General features: G+C 50.7%; 1 protein-coding gene across 9 annotated transcripts in view; it reads right to left on the bottom strand.

The window, feature by feature from the left end:
- AIFM3 (apoptosis inducing factor mitochondria associated 3) overlaps window positions 1-19,360 on the bottom strand; it is a 66,723-nt gene extending 47,363 nt beyond the window's left edge. For 6 of the 9 annotated variants that reach the window (XM_032127749.1, XM_032127756.1, XM_032127758.1 and 3 more), the window contains exons 1-3: window positions 19,307-19,360; window positions 9,236-9,382; window positions 1,661-1,874 (exon numbers count right to left, since the gene is read on the bottom strand). In XM_032127749.1, coding sequence (XP_031983640.1) covers window positions 1,661-1,874; window positions 9,236-9,266 — 245 coding nt within the window. In that variant the 5' untranslated portion in view covers window positions 9,267-9,382; window positions 19,307-19,360. Of the gene's footprint in view, window positions 1-1,660; window positions 1,875-9,235; window positions 9,435-17,775; window positions 17,882-19,306 lie in introns of those variants that run through there. The other 3 variants (XM_032127751.1, XM_032127752.1, XM_032127753.1) reach the window with 3 other exon arrangements.
- Window positions 19,361-20,760: the final 1,400 nt, after the last annotated feature.

Below are 20,760 nucleotides of genomic sequence, written 5' to 3'. Positions count from 1 at the left end.
ACCCCCCTCCCTGCTCTCAAAAGGAGCACTGTGATGGGCACAGAGAGTATACATGAAAATATAGACAGGGTGAGGTACCACACCCATGTGAACAGACCAAGCAATGTTGTGGCCAGTTGCTCTGTACCTAATACAACAAATGCTTAGATCAAATTTGTTTCCAATCCTCTCTGGCCAGATCTGTTGTTACCTCAACCCTTCCCGTTCCGTACTGGGTGTCAAATACAGCTGCTGTGGTTTAGGAATGGAATTCCCCATTTTAGCGCCCCCACTAAAACCATGCTGCTGCTCACTCTCCCTCCCCACCCCACCTGTGGGTGGCTGGAGGAGAACTGGAGGCACAAAAGGCAAAGATCACATGCTGAGATAACAATTTACTGGAAACAGCAATGAGATAAGAAAACCAACAGTAACAGCAACAATATTAATAACACAAGTGTACAAAAGAGAGAGCGAGTCACACGCCAAAATGCTCACCCAGAGCTCAGAGCTCACCACCCCACTCCCTGTGGCTCGGAACCAGCATTACCCCACTGTACTGTGCCCCACATTCTGTCCCCCACAGCTACTCAACCAGAGGGAACCACTTCTCCCCACAAGAGACTCCCTTCCCCCACCCGTGGCAATGAGATGAGGTTGTACAGAACAACCTCCTGGTTCTGGCCATGCACCTCCTGGCTACTGCAAAAATTAACCCTGTCCTGGTTGGAACCAGGATATAAGCCAAGCAACCTCAACTGCTCCACATCATGTGAAGATTTAATCCAACAGAGTCAGCGCATCCCTTTGTAGAATGGTCTAATACATAAATTCCCATTGCAATGAAAAAAACCCAGTTTATTCCTGGATGAACTTACCTAATAAAATGAATTTATGGCCCATGAAGCCCCTTAAGTTTAGCACAAAGTAGCCCATACCACACGGATTGTTCTTGGATACTATCACAGGTAATATTTCAATTTAAAGGAAACAGCTGCCAGACTCCTGTTCTGTCCCACATACCTTACATTGCTCCCTCACTGGAACAAAAGCTATTCCAAACTATTTTCTTTTACATAGAGATGGAGCCCCCCCAAAATGTCAATGGAACCTGTACTTCTACCCCAGAAAAGAGGCACCGGCCTCTAAAGCACATTGACTGGGACAGGCACTCTTTAGACTTCAGAAAATTAAATCAGGGCACTGAATATGCCCAGCTGAAGTGTGTTCTCATTTGCAAAAGATCTGAAAAGCTGCATCCTTAGTGAAAGAGCAAATTGGTGAGCTCAGCTGGAAGAGTCAGGCGCTGCAGACAGGATGGAGCACGACCTGCCTCATCAACTCCGCCCATGCGGTTCTCCTGCTGTTTTGTAAAACCACTAAGGCTATAAATTTATAAGAAAATGTCTAGGTTGGTTAACGCAAGTTGAGTGGAGCCTCCTGAGAAATTCTGTTACAGAACATCACCTCTTTCTGAGACAAGTCCCAGTGTAGATCATGCAGGGAACAGCAGACCTTCTGGTAAAAAAGAGTTGTCACTTGTCCATGATGTAATTTTTTAAGATAAAAAAAAGTTTACTAAGTTAAATGATCATCTCCAACAACTCTAAATAACAAGACGGCATTCAGATTGGGTTAAAAGGTCTCTCAAGTTTTATCTGCAAAAAGTTTGGGCACTTACTGTCCATTTTCCAGGTCCTTCACGTGGCACACAGATGCTTCTACCACATCCTTTGGGTTGTGGTAGGGGTTGCTGGCAATTGGATGCTCCTCAAGATGGTAGTGCCGGGCAGTCCCATTGACTTTGTAGATCAGAGGGCTGGCTTTCCCGTTGGGTGACATCTCCTCCTTGCTTCTCTCCTTCTCAGGTATCACAACTTCAATTTTGACTTCAACTGCAGGAATGAACCAAAATCTTTGTTAAAATGAAGCCAGAGGTTTTGCTGCTGTTCACTGTTCTATCTCTCCTTCCTTCCCTGAACTTGGAAACAGACATCAAAAAGATATTTTTTGTTGGCTTGACTTGGAAGTTAAAACATTTAACATCAAGCTTGGCTTGATTGCCTGAGTCCATTATTCCTCTGTTCTTTCTGTATCAGGCACTTTGCATTCATAAAGTACATATTGTTGAAAGTGGACATGAGTCATTGGTGCAAAACAACCTCACAGCTACAGTTCTTGTCCTGCTTAGCGGAAAACAGCTTCAGGCAGCTCCATATGAGACATGTCAAGGTCTCTGGGGCTCAGACAGACTTCAAAAACCCCTTTAATTGTTTGTAGGTAATGTTAACTGAAAGAGAAAGCCAACACTGCATGGTGCATAAAGCTGCTTCATTAGATGGAAACCAATTAATAAGGAACTAGAAACATCCAAAATTATTTCCACATGAAGTTTTGAGTGTAGAGTGATTCTTCAACAATAGGTTGAAGAGAGAAGCAAGGATGGTCCGTTTTTCTCATGTGTACACCAGTGAACAGGTCTGACAATAAATCATCCCTGTCGTGGGGACCAGAGGACCGAGAGACACATGGGAGCAGGGCCAGTGGGGAGCAGAGGCGTTCTCCTCAGCCACCCGGCTGAGGACATGCAGAAGTTACTGTGAGGGTGGGGAGGCCCTGGCACAGGCTGCCCAGAGAAGCTGTGTCTGCCCCATCCCTGGAAGTGTCCAAGGCCAGGTTAGGCAGGGCTTGGAACAACCTGGGATAGTGGAAGGTGTCCCTGCCCACAGCAGGGGGTGGAACTGGATGAGCTTTAAGGCCTTCTCCAACCCAAATAATTCTGTCATTCTATGTTCATCTGAGCACCCTGAAGGGCAGCGCTCACCCACCCTCCCCACGGACCCACCCAGCTGCATCCCCACCCTCCACTCTATGGCCCAGGCTGGGCAAGCTGGGCACAGCAGCATCAGAAGCCACTGATGAGCTCTCACATCACAAAGTGGAACACATCACTTTATCTCCTAGGGACTTAATAAAGTTAGAGCCATTAATATTAATAATAAACACCAGGGAGTTATATAGAGAGCCAGGGAAAAATGCCAGAGACTGGTGAAGTGTCTTGAGTACATGGGAAATCATTGAGCTTTCCCCATCATGAACAGGAAAATCTGTGCAGAAGATAAAAGTTAAAGTTCACAAAATAAGCAGATTAAGGAAAGGCAGAGGAAGGGTAAAAACAAGCCCTTCAGCGAGGCTTGTGAATGACAAGGATGCTGAGTCTTCCCAGCCTCATCTATTGTCCCACACCTTTTATTGCAAGAATATTGAGAGAACGATGGAAGAATAAGTCAGGGAGAAGGTCATTCATTTTGGAAAGGAGAAAAGCAAGTGGCCATGGCCACCCAGGCCCTGGAGGCAGGCATCTGTCTCAGAAGTCCTGAAAGTTTCTGCTGTTAGTGCCAGCTCAGCAAGGCAAGGGATGTGTGGCTTTTTGCCAAAGTGCCAAATCCCTGTGCTCACCCGGGCAGGATTCACCAGGGGCAGTGACAGACAGATCCAGGAAAGTGATTTTCTGTGCATGCACACTGAACCAACAGAAAACATCACCTTCTGCTGTGCTCTAGCAGCTGTAGGAGTTAAGGCAAATGAACAGGGCCAGCACCATGCATTAAAAAAACCCACATTGCTATGAGCAAATCTGTTCCTAGATCTGTAGAGAAGCATCCCAGCTGCTGCAGGCACCCAGTGAAGAAGATGCTCTCCATCAGCACTACTTTCCTAGGGCATTGGGAGAAACAGACATGGATTTTTCAGGACAGAGTTAGGAAATATAATGAATACCCATTTATGCCACTCCCACTAAAATACTTTTGGCCCAAGAAACAGGAGGCTGATGTCATATGATTTCACAGCCAATCTGCAGAATATGTGGCTGTGCATCCTTGCAGCCAGACTGCAGAACCAGACCATGTTGCAGGATAAGACAAAGGTTGGGCAAAGCCAGTGGCTCTGAGCCCTAATGGTGAGGGGGATATGGACATCAGTGAATTCACCCTGAAGGGAACAGCTCCCATCTCTCACTTGGCTGATGCCCCAGGACTTTGTTTTCCAGAGCACATTTGGGTCAGGTGAGCACATGGAGTGCACACTGATTCACGGGCATATGAACCTGCAGGGATGAAGAGGGAGATGTAACTCTGAGCTTTTCCCTTCTTCCTCAGTCAGAAAAACATATGCAGGAAGCAGCAGGTCTCTGGCACTCAGCCATCCCCACTCAACACCCACCAACACTGCTGGACAAATGTCCAGAGGAAAAGAAAAAGAGTTATAAAATCTTCCCCCTTCTATTTCAGGCCCCACATTTCACCACTTGCCTCTGTGGGGGGCATATCCCGCCTGCCTCTCAGCAAGCCTTTTTACCCCCATCTCCTCCTCCTTCTCATGCCTCTCAGCCCCACATGGGGTGTCCCTCTGGCCAGAAACCTGCATTCCCGAGGGATGATCCCTCCAGGAATCCAGGGCTAAGTAGCACCTGAGCTGATCCAGCAAACTGGTTCAGTTGCCATCAGGGAAAATCATATTTAAATGAAATATTTATAAACCCAAGTTTAATTCTGAGATCCGATTGGTTACAAAGGGGCTGGGGCCAGCGTGTTCCAGCTCTTTGACAGTCATATCCTATAACTGCTAGAAGAGGGTCTGGGCCTTAAAGCAAACTGTTTGGAAAGTTTTAGGCATGTGACTACAAATCTAGACAACCTCTCAGGAATATAGGTAGAGACATGGATATAAATATGGATATTGATATATAAATATGGGTATAAAGGTATAGGTATAGATGATATAGATAAAAATATAAATAGAGAGGTACATGTGCATAGGTATAGATGAGAGAAAGAAACAGAGATGTGCCTGTTTGTCCTGTGCCACCAACATCCCTTATACACGTGTGTGTATGTGTTTGTGTGAGTTCATGCACATATTTAAGATATCTCTATAGATACACACATACATAAATGAAGAACCAGAAGGCCAGAGCTGGAAATATTTTATAACAATATAGAAAAAAAGCAGAGGAACCAGCTGAGCATTAACAAGTGCTCATATCACACATCCACGTACACCTCAGCACTGCAAGCTCTCACGACCCAAAAATCCTGAGTCAGCTCCTCAAAGTCACAGAATCATTTAAAATACAGACTCTTGACAAGACTATAAATTTTGACACAATTTTTTTTCTCCCAGGTTTTCAGCCTTTAGGTCAAGCACTGCTGGGATCCTTCACATGCACTCAGGAACCATGTCCCAACCCCATTCATCACACTTGGCTCAGGTGTTGTTTTCCTATTGTGGTCATGATGTTCTTGTGCTTTGCCTTGATGTCATTCACATAAGCAGTCAGTCCTTAATATCCCATTACATCTCCTGTAAATTTATTCCTTCTCCATCACTATTCACAGCCTTGTGGAACAAGTTAAAGCCTCTGCTTGCTCTTGGAGAGGTACTTGAGACATGAGGCTGGAACTGTTGACATAAATCCCAGAGCAGGGTTCTGGCAGGTGACTGGGCTGCAGTGCAGGGTCACAGGCATTATTTTTAAAAAATTAAGGCAATTAGATGCCCCAAGACTTCTTTATCACAGGATTGGTTCCCAGTATGGCTCAGAGCTCTTCTGGAGGCTAAATTTAAATTGTGGATATCGGGCCATTGTATCTCCAGGTCCCAGATAAAATAATAGAAACCAAGAAAATACTGAGTTAATATGGGAAGAGAGAATTGACATGAGCCAAGGGCTGACTTGAGCCAAAGGAAGCCGGGATAAGATGAAGATGCCTGGCCATAGCGGATGGAGGAGCTGAGCTGGCAAGGGGAGAGCAGTGTGTCTGCCTTCCCCAGCCCCAAAACCCTGCGATGCCTCAGGGTGTGCCGCTTCGGGGCTGCAGGCACAGGGCAGAGGAGCACTGAGGACAGGTAACAGTCTGGTGCAGGCTGTATGGTGCCAACAGCTTTGGGAGCAGTGGGAGCCAGAAATGCATCAAGGGATGATGCTGGGGGGACCAGCAGGCACAGCCAGAAATCTCAGTTTACCCCAGCAGAGTTTATTTTCCCAAAGCCAGCACAGAGTAAATCCACCACCGTGGGACATGTTTGGGGTTCACTGTGCCCTGCCAGAACTGCACTCTCCACGTATTCCCTGGGCTCGCCCACTGTGCCTCAACTACAAGCCCCAATGATAGTAACATCAGGTGGTCTCAAAGAGACTCCAAACCATTTCTGCGGACCACTTCTCCCCTCCTTCCAAGGCCAGGCTGGACGGGGCTTGGAGCAACCTGGTCTAGTGGAAGGTGTCCCTGCCCATGGCAGGGGGTTGAAACTACTTGGTCTTTACAGTCCCTTCCAGCCCAAACTGTTCTGTGATTCTATCATTCTATTAAAAATGACAGAGCCAATGACAAAACCACCATGTCAAACGTGCCTGGCTCTGCTCTCCCTCTCCAGATGCTCTGTCAGCAAATGCTACAGCCCAAAACCAGGAGGAAGGACCCCAAGGCTGGGGACAAGCTCAGAGCCAAGCTCAGGTCACACAGCCAACGGCACCCCCTCCAGCACCCTCCAGCATGCAGCATCCCTGGGAAGGGAGCACAGTCCCTGCTAAATGCATCCTCTGTGCAAGGGCAAAGCCCATGCCCAGACACCCCATGCACTGGGAAACTACTGCTCTGCCCCACCATCAAACACTGAGCCCAGCAGAACAAGAAGAATCACAATTATAGGTTTTGAAGCCACTCTCCCATACTCGGCGCAGAGACAGAGTTACCACAGCTCAGACAGAGCGGGCACACGATGGTTCCTGTCACCCAGTATCCTGACCTGGCTTCACTGCAGGAGTGAGTGCTGGGATACCACACAGGCTGCCAGCTGGCAGCTCATCCCCGATGCATCACACACCCAAGACAAACCCAAGGAGAAAATGATGCAGAGGTTGAGAACTGGGCCTTCAGAAGAGGATCCGGCATCACGGGACTGCAGCACTGGAGATAACAGCAGATTACTTCACTGTTTGAACATGAGCTCTTAATTAAACACTGAAATATCCAGTCGGGGATGGGTGCGGCAGCAGTAGCGAGACCTCAGGGCTTGCCAGCAGTACAGTCAGCACAGCTATTTAGGGATCCAGGACTCCACTCCCCAGAGCTCTTGTATCACTCATCTGCCCATCAAAAGGTGATATGTGTGCAGTGCCAAGGTTATCTTGAGGGTGTTCTGGGCAACTGAGGGTCTCTATTGGAATGAAGGCGATGGAGCAGCTAAGGACTTGTACATGTACATGTTCATGTACACCTTGAAAAAGTGTCTGAATCAATTCTGTTCACTTCAGGCTGCATCCAAAATATTCTCTTTATGTGGAAACAGCACGGATGGAGCAAATAGCTCTATTCTGTCCCTGCTTCTTATTTGGACAGGGAATAGGTAAATTCCTACAAATACTGAAGTCCAGTACTCAGCTCTAAGACTGTACAATTTCCATATGAAACCTCAGTGAAACCCTTTGCTTGAACAATCAGTATCCTCAAATGCCTCTGTTTACCTCCTTGCATTTGCAGGTTTTATAAGCCTGGGATGAAGCCCCACAGTCAGTGCTGAGCTACCCAGAGGCTGCAGAAGGCTTGTGTGAAGCCTTTGAAGACACTAATCCAAACCAGAGCTGAGAGAGGGAGGTGCACTGCAGGGTGGCATTTTCAGGCATTTGGCCCTGCTATGCAAATACAGCTCTTCACAAAAATCTGCACCTCAGGACAGATGCCTGCAGAGCACTGGTGTTCCAACACTGCTCCAAGATTGCACAGTTTTGCTGATGGGATACAAAATAAAGTGGAGCCGATAGCAGTGTTTGTCACAAGTTTAGTCAACAAAGGCATTTATTCCTGGATGTGTTTTTACTCTTCAAGCATTTCAAGGAAACATATAAATAGGGCTTTCACAGAGAAAACTTACAGGTCAAAGTGTCCAGTGCCATATTACCTTGGTGATGACCCATAACATACTCACAGTACAGGTCAAGGGCAGAAAACCGCCTTTATTTTCTCACTGTGCCTTGCATAAAGGCCAGGATCTCACTCCATGGATGTTCAGTGAGTCACAACTTCTTTAGCCCTTCTGACCTGTTGAGTCCTTCAGCCCAAAATCCCTCCTGCCTCAGGCAGTGAAGACAAATTGCCAAGAAAAGGTCCCCAAAAGACATCTTTCAACCCACAAAGGCTACACAGGGATGCTGACTAGTCTGATAGATCAGCACCATTACCTGATTCCACTTGCCCTGGGGCACAAGCAAGTAACAAGGACAAGGTCATCCTAAGCTCCCCCTGAGGTGGCCAAAACAAGCTGCAGGATGGAAGCTGGGACCTCTCCTCCATGGCAGCTTTGGCAACACTGACAGGACCAGCCATCGCTCCCTGGGGTCCTGTGCTGGGGTCATGCAGGTGCTGCCAGGGGTGATGAGTGTGGGTGATCACGCAGTGCCTGCTCATGCCCAGCCTGCTCAGGACAAGGCTGAACACTGACACTTCCACACCAGACCCCCATCAACCAGACAGTTTGCCTGGACAGGTGGCACCACAGTCCCTGCCCCTGCCCTTCCCACATACACCCAACCTTCCCCAAAACCATACAGAGCAGGGAGCCCATCCAGCCCAGCCACTGAAGGAATGTGTCAGCAAGGGGAGAATCCTTGATGGCCAGGTGTCTACAGCTGCTTTCCCCACCGAAAGCAGCACAGATGGACAAGCTGCACCAAGAAAATAAAATCCCAACAGCACAGCAGCCCCAGGACCTGGCCTGTGCCTTCCCAAGCCATTCCCTTACCGCAGGGAAAAAAAATAAGGGCTGGCAAGTGAGTGACAAAGCTGTGGCAGAAGGAGGGTGCTGGAGCCCCACGTGTCTGTGCTGGGACAGCTGTCACCCAAACCTACACTGGGGCACGAGGCAGGCAACTCTGCTCCAGATCCGGCAGAAAGGTAGAAGCAGGAGGGTGGTGACGAACAAGGACATGGGACCAGGCAGAGCTGCGTCCCTCATGGTGCAGTCTGAGCTCCCCTCCCACTCCCCTCCCACCCCCCTACCACTCCCCTGGCACTGCTGCAACCCCCCACAGCTCCCTGCCTGGGAGTGAGAGCACTGAGGAATTTGGGGGGATTAAGAGCCCAGTAATCCTCCGTGCAGGAGCCAAGCATTAACATTCCCCCAGCCAGCGTCCACTGCTGACCTACTTCTCCCACGGGAACAGTGGGATGGGGGCCCGGCGTCGGAGGGCAGTCACCTGGTTTGGGCTTGGAGAAGCATCCTCCCATGGCGCCGGGCGGGACAGGTAGCGAGGGCGGGGGTGGGCAGGTCAGGGAGGGCACAGGCACATCCTCGCATGGTACGGGGCCAGCTCGCGTGTCCCGGCTCCGGCGTCGATCCCCACCTACGTTGGGTAGAAAAGCTCCGTGAGAGCTGGTACGGCCGGAAGGCGGGAGCTGCAAGGAAGGGAAGCAAACCCGTGATAGCGCTGCCGCTTGTGCCCACAGCTGCCAGCAGCACTGCAGGCACACACTGTGGGCATCCCAGTGATCCGAGGGACACGGGGACAGCGTGCTGCTGGGGTCACCGTGGTGGGAGACAGTGCTAAATTCAGTTATGAAGTTTATAAATTCAATCATCAAAGTTAATTGGAAAAACCCTCATATCGTTTATGGCCAGATTTTAATATCTTCCCAAAGCCCTGCCTTTGGGAATTAAAGCTCTAAGCACACAGGTCACAGCCCAAATACAATGACTGAACCATAAATACATTTCAGTTGGAGTTTTTATGTTGTTATTAGAAGATGGAAAAAAAGAAGTCTGCTTTATTGCACAGTCCTGCAAGTTCCCCTATACCAGTTATGCTCATGCAGAAATGCCATTGGCTCAGGAACAATTAATTATTTAGAGAAAGAGTTTTAGATATCAGACCATTTTGCCTCAACCTCCTGTTTTTACACTATTACGTTTTTGGTTTTGTTTTTGTTTTTAAGTTTTTAAGGTCAGGTTGTGTTTCACTTATTAGCTTTGACTTGGGGTGCTCTCATATTTGGTACAGACTAAGAATTCAGATAAACTTTTCCAATTCTATTCCATGACTGAAAACAGCAAAAAGTCATCCAACACACTGGCAATAAAATCGTGTATTTCATCCATTTTACTCATTCCTACCTGAATTGAACTAATTTACAATGGTTTGGCCATATATCTTTCAAAAAGCCCTCTGATCTGGGCAGGAAGTTAAAAGCAATTTCCAAATGATATTTTGAGACAGGCAAAGTAGGCTTTTCTGTAGCTTAGAAAATGCCTCAAGATCTTTACAGTGAGAAGAAATTAGAGACGTTCCAGGAAAGGGATAGCAAGCACCTTCTCTCCTTAGCTTAAAATATCAACTCAAAATACCAGGATATATCCCTCTGTTTTCAGCTATATCCCTCCAAAATACACCTTCAAACTCCCCTTCCATGCATAGCATCACCTCTGCCATGCCCCAGCTGTGTTGCAGAAGCAAAGCCTGGATCACACTGAATAAGCAATCCAAGCTATAGAGGAACACAAGCCCGGTGCCTTGACCATGGTGCAAAGCAGGCATGTGCTATTTGATACTCTGCAAAGAGGGATTATTAAATGCAGAGAGCAGAGCCAAGAGCTCTTTTTCCAAGAGCATCCCATGAAAGTAGCATGACAGTGTTTATGCAAGAGCAAATGCAAAAAAAAAAAAAAAAAAAAGCCATGTAAGAAGGTGTATAAATGCAGAGGAAGATTTGGGAGCAGTGGGGGAAAATGGAGTGGGGACGTCACAGGCAGTAGCTGCTGTAGGGCCCTTTGCCAGAACCACCAGAGAGAAAAGGAAAACGGCTTTGTACCAGGCAAACTGAGTCTTGAATCACTGATATATCTGTGATACAGGACAAAAATTTAGTGCATATAATAAAATACTGTCACTGGTGCCTCAGGAGCAAACCAAGTCCCCACTAACCCAGATCAGCTCCTTGCAGTGGATTTCCTGCAGCAGAAGTGGACAGACATTGTGGAGGCAAGACAGGATCATGCTCCAGGCAAGCAGTGCTCTGCCACCATCACAGCATTCCCTTGGGATGCTGCACATATGGGGGAGCACAGCAGGGACCCCTGGACAGGTGGTGGGTTGGATGGCAGAAGGGTGGCTCCCAAGTATGCCTCACCAGAGAATCACTCCAACTTCTCCAACCCTCCCAGAGATACTGATGTGGGACTGGTTTCTAGCTGGTCTGGCTGGTTTTAACAAGGCCTTGGGGGGATGTCAGAGTTCCTGAATGTCAGAACATCAGCCATTCATCTGAGATACCTTTGCTTGGTTTGGACCTTAAAGATGGCAATCTGCAGCCATCCCCTCAAGCCCACTTCACATCTCCTAATTTCTCCACTGATGGTCCCTCCAGCCTTTCCAAGGCACTGAGACATCTGCACCTCCCAAAGCAGGTCAGAGGGAAGTGTTTGCTATCAGAGGTGTCCCTTCTCCACTCCTAGAGTTCACCAGGCAAAACGAAAATGGTTCTTGGTAAGATTTCAGCTGATGCCATCAGAGGAGAAGCCATCTGGCTGCTCCCAGCCTCAGTCCCAGCAAGCACATGGAGATGCCTCAGAGTCACCTGAGACCCAGCTGGTTGCAGAAAGGCACCAGCCTGCCCTGCCAGACCCAACTCAGGGGACACAATAGAGCCATGTCACTGCTAGTGGCACCCATAGGTATCGATCCAGAGCTGGATCCTGCAGGATTCATGGCCAAAGCCGTAAGCTTTAGGAGAAAGAAATAAGCTCTTATACAGCACAATGTAGCTGAACCCAGGATCACCTGTCAACCTTTCTAGGTCCTGAAGGGCAATGGCCTGACCTGAAAACGGTGTCCATGCTCAGTAAACCACTTCATCATCTGTTCCCTGAACAAAACAACACTCTGTGGCACACAGCTGAACAGGAACACCTTCAGCATCTGCTCAGAGAGGGCAAGAAGGAATGGGCTACCAAAATACAAGGCAACTGCTGTGGTGCTGAGGAACATACTAGTCCCACCCCTAAAAACTCTAGTGTGAATGAGGAACTGGCCCTACACCAGGCTGTCTGCAGAACTCCATCATCCACAGAGAGCACTGCCCAAGCATACAACCAGGGACACCAGCCTGCTCTCAAACAGGAGAAACTGAGAAAATGATCCAACAGGAGAAACACGGGAAACAGTCTAGTTCTACTGACCCTGGGCACTTCCACTGCACAGCAGCAAAAAATGTAAAATATGGCAATGTCAAGCTATAGTGCAGGTTAGGGGTATCAGACCAGACAGCCCACCTGGCTCAGCCCAGTGTCCGCTGCCCTGACATGGCCACAAGCAGGCAGGAACAGGGCAGGAAGACAGGGACACTCCAGCCCACTCTTCCTGCTGGGCTCAGAGCAGGATCCAGAGCCTGCACTGCTTCTGAGCAGTGCAATGCTGGCAGAGCTATTATTAGCACTGTGCTTCTGCTCTCTGCAGTGCCCCAGGCTCCTGTTTTAATCAAGTGCTCTGCTGTGACTCCAAAATCCTTTCCAAGAACTAATGTGGCAACTATGTAACTATAAAAGTGTATTAGTACACTGTAGGTATAAATAATGTTTTCCCCCTGAGCATCAGTTTTGTTTATTGCTCCAGTATCATCTCCTCACCTGGCACCCAGGTCCCTCCCATCCAGCTGCGGCATCTGTCAGCATCTGTCCTGTTGCTGTAAATAATCCTGCATTGCCTGCCTGGAAATCTGGCACGGATATGAGAACCAAGCCATGCCCTGTGACATGGACATCTCCCCCAGATGTCAGTTTGCAGGCCCAGCTAGCTCCAGCTGGAGACCTCTGTGGAGCACTGAGCACAGACACACTTGTGCCACTGTTGATGGAGTCCCCTCAGCCGTGATTCATCTGCTATGTGAGGGGGGTCTGGTGCACATGGACACCAGCTGCCCCTGTGGCCTTTCCAGGCTCCTCCAGACCCCCTCACTGAGCTTCTGGCTGCACACTCACCTTTTTGTGGACATCACCCTGACCCCCATTGCCCTGATCACACCAGCCCTGGGTGCCACCAGAGGAAGAAGAGGCAAGAGGACTGCTTCTCATTCCCTTCCCACTTGCCCAGCACAAGTCCCCACACCCTGGACAGATTAGAGGGGGGTTTCTCCACCTCTCAAGGCAGCTCTGTCCCCTCCCCATCCCATTGAACCACTCCTCTCAAGCCCTGGACCCAAACTTCCTCTCCTCAGTGATGTGGGAGCTCCCAGTGTCATCAAGAAGACAACTGATATGATCTCCTGGCACCAGGGGCTCATAGGTGTGAGGCCAGAGAAGGCAGGGACTCATTGCCAGCTCACCACATGCTCCCAGAGAAGGGACCCTGCCCTGGGGCTGAAGCATGGAGGAGACAAAGATGCCAGAGCAGCTGCCAGCTCCTGAGGATCCTGGATGTGGCTACCAGAATAAGAAACATCTCTATCTCTGGGTCTTACAATCCCAGATCCTCTAGGCTTTGCACAGCCCTGGTCCTCTCAGAGCTGCATCTCCTCTGCTGCCCTGTCCTCCTCTTGGGACAGACCCAAGCCAGCCCTAGGTCAGCTGGGGACACAGTTCAGGTTCCCAAGGCTCAGGAACACGACCATCATTCCAAGGAATCCCGACAACAATGGATGCTCCCATCCTGCCACCATCAGCATCCAACCTCCATTCTCTCAGGGAGATCAGGATCATGTGCTCAGCCAGCCTTTCTCCTCTCTTGATTTCCAGGCGCCACTACTTGGACTGGCTCCCTCCCACAGCTGGAAACGCCTGAATGATCTCTGCCATGAGTCCAGCAAACCAGACTCCAAGGACTTCTGTCTTCTCCACACAGGTGAACTCTCTGCTTCCTTTTCAGTGCTCTGCATCAGGATCTGGAGGAAAGCTGGGCAGCAACCTGGCAGAGCACCTAGAAGACCTTTGAGGAGGTTTTTGAAGAACCAGTGGAATTCAGTGAACAAGTGGGACATCTGGGACCTGCTCTGTTCCCAATGACATTACTTCTGTCTCTTCATTGACATCACCAGTCTGAAGGAGAAGGGCTATGGGTCCATGGAAAGCCAAGGTCCACACAAGTGAGGATGAGGAAGGTCTCTTCTCGAACACACACCAGGATCTCAAAGCAGAGGTAAGCAAGAGATACCTCCCAAAGACATTCTGTCAGGATGAGGAGGAGAGCTTCCCCAAGGTCAAGGGAGAACTCCGCAGTATTGGAGAACTAATGAAAATCACAATGGAGAGGCAGGTAGTGTGGGCCCTGGGGTGGCTGTTTCCCAAAGACAGTGGGATCAAAGGGCCAACCAAAGAGACATGACACCCCTCAGCAGCTTTTAATGCAGGGAGCATGGACCCAACACTATTCATGACAGGACCCACTAACATCTGGGGGTACTCAAGGGTACCAGACCTTTTCAGATGGGTACCAGTGGGAAAGATTCAGTGGTCTACAAAGAACAAGAAAATCCACTCCTGGTATCTGGAGATCATCTCAGACCTCCCCACCCACACCACATTTGCCAGATGCAGCACCTATTAAAAATGGGAACAAGAGATGTTGAAAGATTTCACTTCCTCAACACTTTGGAGCATTGATGGTCTCCTGGTAGGACTGGAAATTTTTGCTCCCAGGATACTCCACTTCTGGAGTATTTTTGCCATGCTAAGAACCCCTGAGGTGCCTCCAGTAGAGGAAGGAAAGGGGAAGGCAGCTGTGCAGCAGCCATGGCAGCCCCAGGGGTCGGGCACAGGTGTTGCTCACGTGCTCAGGGAACAGCTCATTGCCAGTTTGGGGTCAGGAAGGGTCTCCCATGGAGATTGGCACAAGTGCCAGGGGGCTTTTGCCTTCCTCTACAGCTCTGAGCATCTCCCCTTGCCAGGTTCCTTGGGGCTCTTTCTGGCCAGGGACTCCCTGCTGTGGCAGGGGCAGGAGTCTAGCTGTGTCTGTGATCTCTCCACCTCTCTTCCCCTGGCATCTTTGTTTTTCTAGCTTTCAGTCACTTGTAGCATAGGTCTTCTAAGGCGATGTCCAACAGCTCCACACTCAACAGGAGCTGCTGGTTTTTAACTGCCCCTGTGTACAATAAAATTTTCTTTTTATTGAATCTGAGTTCTGTTGTCTGCAAACATTTGCCTATTTCTGCCCCAAGAACTTTTTCCTTCAGAAGCTTTACCAGTTCCTGAAGATAATTCTTGGACTCAGAACGATGTTACAGCCATTTGAAGAGCTCAGCACTTTCTTCCTGAGACATCCTTCATGGATGTCTCTAAAAGGTCCATGTCAAGTAATTTCTTTTCTGCTCTGTTTAAGGACTGAGCTCAACATCTGGAAAACTTTCTTGTCACCATCCATGCTTGCAAGGAAGGGCTGGCTCTGACTCCAGTCCCTGCTGTGGGAAAAAACAAGCCCTGATCCCAAACCATACCCTATCTACTACAGCGCTGCCAATTCTCCATACATGCAAAATATTTTCTTTAACACAAGGCCAGCGGGAGCCATGGAGCAGTCTCAGCAGCAGACCTGTTTTGGTCACACCCAATACGCAAAATGCAGCACAGACCCCACCACAGCCTCTCCAGCCCATCCCACAAAGCATAGTCTGTCCCACGGGGCAGCCCAGGCTCTGGTCCCTGGACACAAGGATTCTGGTCCACCTGGTCCTGAACATCACCAGGACCCAGAGCATTCTTTCCCACCTACATCCTCACCACACACAATGGCACCCAGCAGTGGACCCCATCTCTCAGCCCCACCATCACTCTCTGTGGCTCTATCCCAGCCAGACACATACCCACCCTGACCCACCACACACCCTGCCACATCACCAGCCCCCACACACCAGACTCACAGTCGTGGTGTGCTCTTACAAGGGCTGCCCATTTCTCTCACTTTTCTGGGGATCTGCTCTAGTTTGACTCCCACAGTGATTGTCAGAACTAAGCAGTGGGCCACCACTCTCACCAGGTTCCCCCACGCCTGTGCCAATATTAGAAAGACTTTAGAGTGGTGACTCCGCATCCCCCTGTCCTTGATAAGTACACCCAGACTGTCTTTCTCCATCATACCCTCATGGTCAACTCTTGTTTCACTCTTACTGCCACCATGCACCGTCTCATGCCCACTTCTCCTCTATCTCTGCTCAGTAGTGCAACTCCAGCCACCAGTGATGCTTTTCACCTCCAACTCCTCAGCCAGTTTCAGCTGCTTTGTGGGCAGAGGACATTCATAAAAATATATAAGGTGGATCCCAAGAGTCCTGCAGTTCACCAAACAGCATGCCTGCCTCTGCTCCAGTATCCTCCTGGCCCTAGTGATCCTGCCAGAGACCAGGCTTCAACCCAGAGGTGCACCAGCACTCTCCCACAGCACACCTCCTTCCCTCCCCAAAATCAGCCAGTCTCCACTGGTATGGAGGAGTCCCATTCTGTCTCCACAAAGCCTGTGAGACCAGGAGCCAGCATAGACCCCACAGTGGACACACCATACTCCTCATGGTGCAGAGTGGTGGTGAAACAGTATTTGGGCTCCAGCTGTTGTCAGTGCCCCACAACCCAGAGGCACCTTCCTGCCATCCTCACCACCCTGCAGAGATCAGTTCCCCCAAAAACCACAGCAGCCACTGGCACAAAGTCCTGCTCACACCCCAAGTTTCCTGCAGCTCCCCTCTCTGCCCACCCTGGGGTCCATCTTCCACCTGTTGCACCACCTTGGGTGCCGCAGCCCATGATCTCAATGAGGACCACCCCTGCTTAGGTTTTCCAGTTCCCAGCAAGGTCTGGCTCAGCAAAATCAAACTGCCCTGTCTCCAGGGCAAGCTAGACTCTGCTGCCAAAAAAAGCAGCTCTCTCCACTGGACACAGGACTCTGAACACAGCCCAGGCATGACTGGAGCACTGGGGAGCCCAAGGCTCTACCCCCACCCCATGGACCATGCTGTGTACTCTGTGTTATCAACACCACCCGAAGCAGCCCTGCTCTGACCCCGGGAAGGGGCACACGGCTCTCCTGCTAAGAGAAAAGGAGACAGTGGGGAGAGAATCAAGTCACACAGAAGAGAGTGTGACACGGGATGATGTTTTTACGGCAGGGAGAACTTGTATACTTAAAATAATATGAGGATGGAAACAGACGGTCTGCATCCTGAAGTTAACATTTTTGTCAGGAATCACACTACAACAGATGAAAAGAGAGTTCCACAACCCCTAGCTGTGGTTCCCAGACCAGACCAGCAGATCAGCCTTCCAGAATGGGGTTCCCAACTGGGGGACCACCCCTGTGTTCATGTCACTGCTTCTTGTCCCTCCACCTCAAGGATGCTGCACACAGGACATGGTCACACAGTTTGTGCAGACATGCAATGCACTGCTGCCCACCCCCTGCCCATGGAGCAGATGAGCCAAAAGCAAGGGGGCTGGCACACAGGAACCCCATTTTGTCTCCCTGGCACCCCAACCTCCTCTTTACCTCTCTAGCTCTTCACCCCATTCTTCCCCCTTGATAGCTCTCCAGCCAGCTTTCCCTTCCCTCCATCCAACCCTCCCACTCACACTTTCTTGCCATTTCCATACCCATCCCGATCCTGCTGCCTGGCTTCTGCTTCAGGATCCCCCAGCTGCTAACACACAGTGACTCTGACACCCTCAGAGCTGCACTGGACCCCTCCTTCCCCTCCTGTTCTGTCCTCCACCTTGCCTGCCCAGGAGCCCCCAGCCCCCTCAGTATAGCCCTCCCTGCCAAAGTCTTACCTCTTCAGCCACTTCCTGGTGGGGTCCAAGATTTGCTTTACACCCACCTGGAGAAAGCAGCGAGTTTGGCTTTGCCAGGTGATTTCCTTTCAAATGGTCCCAAGAAACAGAAGCAAAAGTCACGCTGCAAAACGGCGAGAGCAGCTCACGGCCCCAGCGGTGGGCTGCACGGCCCTGTCTCAGCGCGGGCAGGGAGGGATGCGGGCAGGGAGTGACGTGCCCTAGTGCACTTCACTTTGTCACCAGGAGTTTGTGTCAGCGGCAGCACAGAGAGCTACAAAACTGCTGTTTAATGTACCCCGCTCGCTCCCGAAGAAGTGCAGCGGGAACGCCATGTCAGAGCACAATCAGACAGGATTGTTTTCCTGGCTGCTGCTTCAGCAATTTACCGGCTCCAGGTTAAAGGCTCATTCGGCAGCATTGCCACTGCCACCCCTCCACACACCTCTGTGAGCTGGACTGAAAATCATTAATCATGGGATTTGGTTCAGATCATAAAAGATTTGCCAATAAAAATCATATATGTTGGAAATTCTCCCTGGATGCAGAGGTCTCAATGCAAAAATCAAATCATTTCACAACACATTTGCTTCACATTTGCCAAGCCCCTGCCGTGTTGTCACTGCTAGGTCCCCATTGCACAAAAGCAATCTGCGTTCCCCACGAGAGCTGGAGCAGGGCAAAAGAAATTTATCCCGACAATGTTTTCCAAGACTAACAGCTACAGTACAACACCACAGTCCAGCTCCATCCATCACATTCAGAGGTTTCCTCTCAAAGGAGACCATGCAGTTCATAGAACCATAGAATGTCATGAGTTGGAAGGAACACACAAGGATCATGGAGTGGCTTGGATTGGAAGGGACCGTAAAGCTCATCTCTTTCCAGACCCCTGCCATGGGCGGGGACACCTTGCACTATCCCAGGTTGCTCCAAGCCCTGTCCAGCCTGGCCTTGGATGCTTCCAGGGATGGAGCAGCCACAGCTTCTCTGGGCAACCTCTCCCATTGCCTCACCACCCTCACAGTGGAAAATTTCTTCCTAGTATCTAATCTTACCTACCTTTCTTCAGCTTAAAGACATTCATCCCTGTCGAGGTGAGATCATGGTCCACCGAAACAGGGACAAAAAAACTTGGAGAATACGCTGGGGGACATGACACAGGGACCTAAACATCGTTCAGGACAAACCCGGCTTTTCCCCGCGACCCACTTTTATGCCGCCTTGATTTCCTGGGCATTTGCTGCATCTCAGGAGAGATGCGGAGACACGCGGTGCTCTCGCACCGCCTGCCCCTGGCTCCGACCCCGGCCCCGCCGGCAGCTCCGGCTGCAGAGGAGCCCCCGGGCCCGCCGCGTGCCCCGGTACTCCCGATACCCCCGGTGCCCCCGCCCCTGGGGCAGCGGCGGCCCCCACCGACCGCTCCCCCCGGCCGGAGGCGCGGTGCGGTCCTGGACAGCGGCCTTGCACTGGGAGCTTTCCTCCCTTCACATCCTCCCCGGGAAGGGTCCCCGCTGCCCCCCGCGCTTACCTGGGCAGCAGCGGCGGTGCCGGCGCGGTGAGCGGAGCGCGGCCGGTCCCGGGGCGGGGCGGGGCGTGGGACACGCCCCCGCCGCGGGTGCGGAGCGGGAGGTCCCCGCCGGCCCTGCCCGCTCCCAGTACACGCGTGGCGCGGGGTCCGCGCTGGCCCCGGGCATTCCGGGACAGTTGGTTCTGCTTGGCCCCACGGGGCTGCCGCTGCGGGGACTATTCCTGCCCGCTTGAAATACCCCGGCCCGGCCCTTCCCAGGTCACTCGCTTTACATTTTCCTTCTGGATTCACGTCTCTGCTCTCCCCTTGAAGACAAGGATCTGCGCCACCCTCCGCTTCCTCCCGCCTGGCACGTTTCTCCCCAGAAAACTCTTTCCCTCCCCATCATGCCATCTGGCAGTGTCAGCATCTCTGCACCTTTTCCTATCGCATGCCCCAAATCTGTTCTTTATTTTCAGTCGATGACTGTTGAGACCACCCTGGGTACAGAGGAAGGTTTTTTCTCCCCCGGATAGTTTATCTCAGGTCGCTGCTCTCTTACACTCCAAATATACAACCCCCTGAGGCTTTCCAGGCAGATGACTACTCCTAAATATTCAGCTTCAGTTCCCTGCTCCAAATGGAATGAGAGGCTTAACTGGGCTGATCATCTGCAGTTCTTACTGCTGTTAAAAAATAACTACCCAAGGATGAAGCATTCCAGCATAGAAGCTCCAGGGAGCCACGTGCCTCCACAACCTTGGGAGATGGACTGTGGGTCCTCATGGAGCTGCCTCAATTTTAAGGCAGGAGAAATGATCCCATGTCCAGTGTCTGCAGGCAGCTGAGAAGGAGCGTGTGGTGATGTGCCTGCCTGGGGCATGATGCAGAGCTCATCCCATGGGATGTGGTATTGCTGGCAGGGGGGACCCCTAGCAGACCCATCACCTCCATTTCCCTACCTGGCATGCAGGATTTTTGACCTGTGGTGTGAAAAACTGCTCCTATGCAGCTGGCAAGCAAACAACAAGGATTGAGCCTTGGAAGGAGACAGTAAATGGCTTTGCAGGGCATTATCCTGACAGCAAGCTCTGTCACAAGCTGTGGGTGGCCATGCTTTAAGATGAAGGAGGGTAGATTTAAATTGGATATTGGAAAGAAATTCTTCCCTGTGAGGGTGGGGAGGCCCGGGCACAGGGTGCCCAGAGAAGCTGTGGCTGCCCCTGGATCCCTGGCAGTGTCCAAGGCCAGGTTGGACGGGGATTGGAGCAGCCTGGGATAGTGGAAGGTGTCCCTGCCCTTGGCAGCAGGGTGGACTAGATGACCTTTAAAAATCCCTTCCAATCCAAACCAGTCTGTAATTCTATGCTTAGCTGGCACCACAAGTGGACAAAATTTGGGGTTGTTTCACTGCACCTTATGGGTCCAAGCCCATCACTCCAGGGATGGGACTATGAGACACGAGCAGCATTGTG

This window comes from Corvus moneduloides, chromosome 18 (assembly GCF_009650955.1).
Source record: "Corvus moneduloides isolate bCorMon1 chromosome 18, bCorMon1.pri, whole genome shotgun sequence".
Taxonomy (NCBI): Eukaryota; Metazoa; Chordata; class Aves; order Passeriformes; family Corvidae; genus Corvus; species Corvus moneduloides.
Note: the sequence above shows the minus strand (reverse complement) of the source record. Positions and strands in the feature narration are given on the sequence as shown.